General features: G+C 35.8%; 1 protein-coding gene across 1 annotated transcript in view; it reads right to left on the bottom strand.

Moving 5' to 3' along the window:
• The window catches only part of LOC125595934 (protein Ycf2), a 7,249-nt gene that overhangs the window by 2,090 nt on the left and 2,659 nt on the right, over positions 1-2,500 (bottom strand). The window contains exon 1 of the mRNA XM_048771308.1: positions 1-2,500. This exon is cut by the window's left edge and continues 2,090 nt beyond it; it is cut by the window's right edge and continues 2,659 nt beyond it. Coding sequence (XP_048627265.1) covers positions 1-2,500 — 2,500 coding nt within the window.

A 2,500-nucleotide genomic window follows, 5' to 3' on the forward strand; every position in this document is an offset into this window, starting at 1 on the left:
TCACGATCAATATCGTTACTAGCATCAATATCGTCACTATCATCAATATCGATATCATCAAGAAAAAAACCTTTCGGCTTGTTATCCAGGAACTTGTTCAGACATACTGTAATGAAAGGAACATAGGAGTTTGTCGCTAGGTATTTGACCAAATAGGATCGTCCGGTTCCTATAGAACCTATCACTAAAATACTCCTAGAGGGGGATAGGGCTAAGCGGAGCGAAAAGGGTTTTCCATGAGACGGGAAATGAAAACTATTAGCCCCACACGAAGTTTGTGAATAAGTGATTGTCTGATAATGAGCAAGGAATATCCGTCTTTCTGCTAAACAGGATGTATTGAACTCATAATTCATTAGATACTTTTTATGAATGTCAACTAAGTATCGTAAGTAAATTGTTCCCGGTTGTTCAATCATTTGATAACCAGAGTCATTCTTTGATAAATGATCACTATGAGTCAGACTCAATAGAATTTGATCAATCCTTTTTTCTGCCCTTAAGGTGGAGAACTGAACCAAGAATTCTCTTTCTTTATCATCAATCGAATCACTGTTCGCGACCCAGGATTCTATTTTATCATCAATCCAATCACCGCTCACGTTTTTTCTTTTTCTTATCAATGAATAGATGTCTTTACTTGTATGACTTAGATGTCTCGTATTTCTCGAAAAAGTGATTCGATTGATGGGATTTGGTATGATACTTATGAGATCGATGATATCGATGAAGTTTATTTTCAAATCTGTCTTCTTAGAACGTATTGATTTGACCCCATAAGCGGGATCACCACCCCATAGCATGTTGCCGCCAGAACCCCGTATTTCTTCTAGACAATCTCCTAATTGTTCCAGAGCAACTAGAAAAAGATTCTTTAACCAGAAAGAATTCTGTTCAGATGTAGGATACCTATCCAGAAGTTTTCGCAACTCAATCATGTATGATGGAATCATCAAAGATTTGATCTTTTCGAACTCTGTCTGTAACTCACTATAGGCTCGGGAAACAAAGAGAAGATGTGTACGAACGATATATCCAGCAACAAGAAGAAGGAAAAGGATTGAATAGAGGACCTCACGAACATTTGGCGATCTCAGATGTGTCGATATCAACGATGACTCATTATTTCGATGAATCATTTCTTCGGACAGAAGAAGATTATGTAAAGACTTACTCGAAATCTCACTTATCAGATTCCTTTGTGGAAGACACAATTTTTTCTGAAGAATTCGCCATGATATATCTAATCCATACATAATATCATGAAAAATGGATACAAATTTTTGACTGCTACTTAGTATCCGCAATAGGTCTGAAAAAATATCTAAAAATATCAAATTTAGATATTTGTACCCTGTCGAAGTAAAGAACCATGGCATATATGTTTGGAATAGATTCCATTTTGAGAGAGTTGAAAAAGCACTATCTCGTTGAAAGGTTCTATCCATCTGCCCTTTGTCAACGCATTTTTTTAGGCAAAGACTCCGTTTTTTCCTCTGTAAATATTTCTCAGAACATGGAGTGTGAATCAAACCCACGTTTGAATTGAAATTGAGATACTGATGCAAGCTCTTCTCTTCTGAATCGGATAGATTCATATCTGAAAGAGTTTGACAATACGTTCTTTCCAAATTTACTCTTTGTCCCTCTATTAGAGGTGTTCCAGAAATGTCTGCAATCGAGTAAATAGCTCTACGAACTAATGGATCGGATCGAATTGGAAAATGGAAAGATTTGTACAAGTTATACCTTTCGTCACCACTTTGTGGAAAATCGTTAGATATGAATATGTTAGATACCTGTGACTCGATTGACGAAGGTGAAATAGTATCTCTCTCCAAAAAAGCATGTTTTTTTTTACCACCACACGAAGAAAATATTTTGTTGTGAATGAACAAGATAGTGAGGAATTGTCCATACGTAAAATCAGAATTATTGAGACGGGCCTTTTCCACATAAAAAGGGAATCTTTTGTTACAATAGAAGCAGAAGTGATGTGGATTATTCAAGAATCGAAGTCGATTTGCTTTAGAAAAAGAAGATATCAATGAACTTCTCTGAAATGGTTTCACGGGATTCAGCCAATTGTCTTGATCGTGGGATACGATTGAGAAATAGGAATCCGTGTTATCAAAAGATTTCCTGCGATTCTTTCTAGTATGGAATGAGTCAATCATCCACTTTGGTATCTTATTGAACAAAAATGGTGATATTGTTCCTCCATTGATCAAGAATTTCGATTTTTGAGAAGTATTATGATCATCCAATAAAAAGGGTTTCAATTTTTTAAAATGAACGATTTGAAGACCTATTGATTCTAACAACTGATTGCAGGGTTGATCGTTCGGACCTTTCAATTCATAGATGTGGATCTCAGACCTATGAATGGGGATATTCTCGAAACTCACAAAGAAAAAAGGAAGTGAGTTAGACAAAAAGAGAAGTAACTTGGACAAAAAACGAAGTAACTTGGACAAAAAGAAACGAAGTGACTTAGACA

This window comes from Brassica napus, unplaced genomic scaffold (assembly GCF_020379485.1).
Source record: "Brassica napus cultivar Da-Ae unplaced genomic scaffold, Da-Ae ScsIHWf_10;HRSCAF=17, whole genome shotgun sequence".
Taxonomy (NCBI): Eukaryota; Viridiplantae; Streptophyta; class Magnoliopsida; order Brassicales; family Brassicaceae; genus Brassica; species Brassica napus.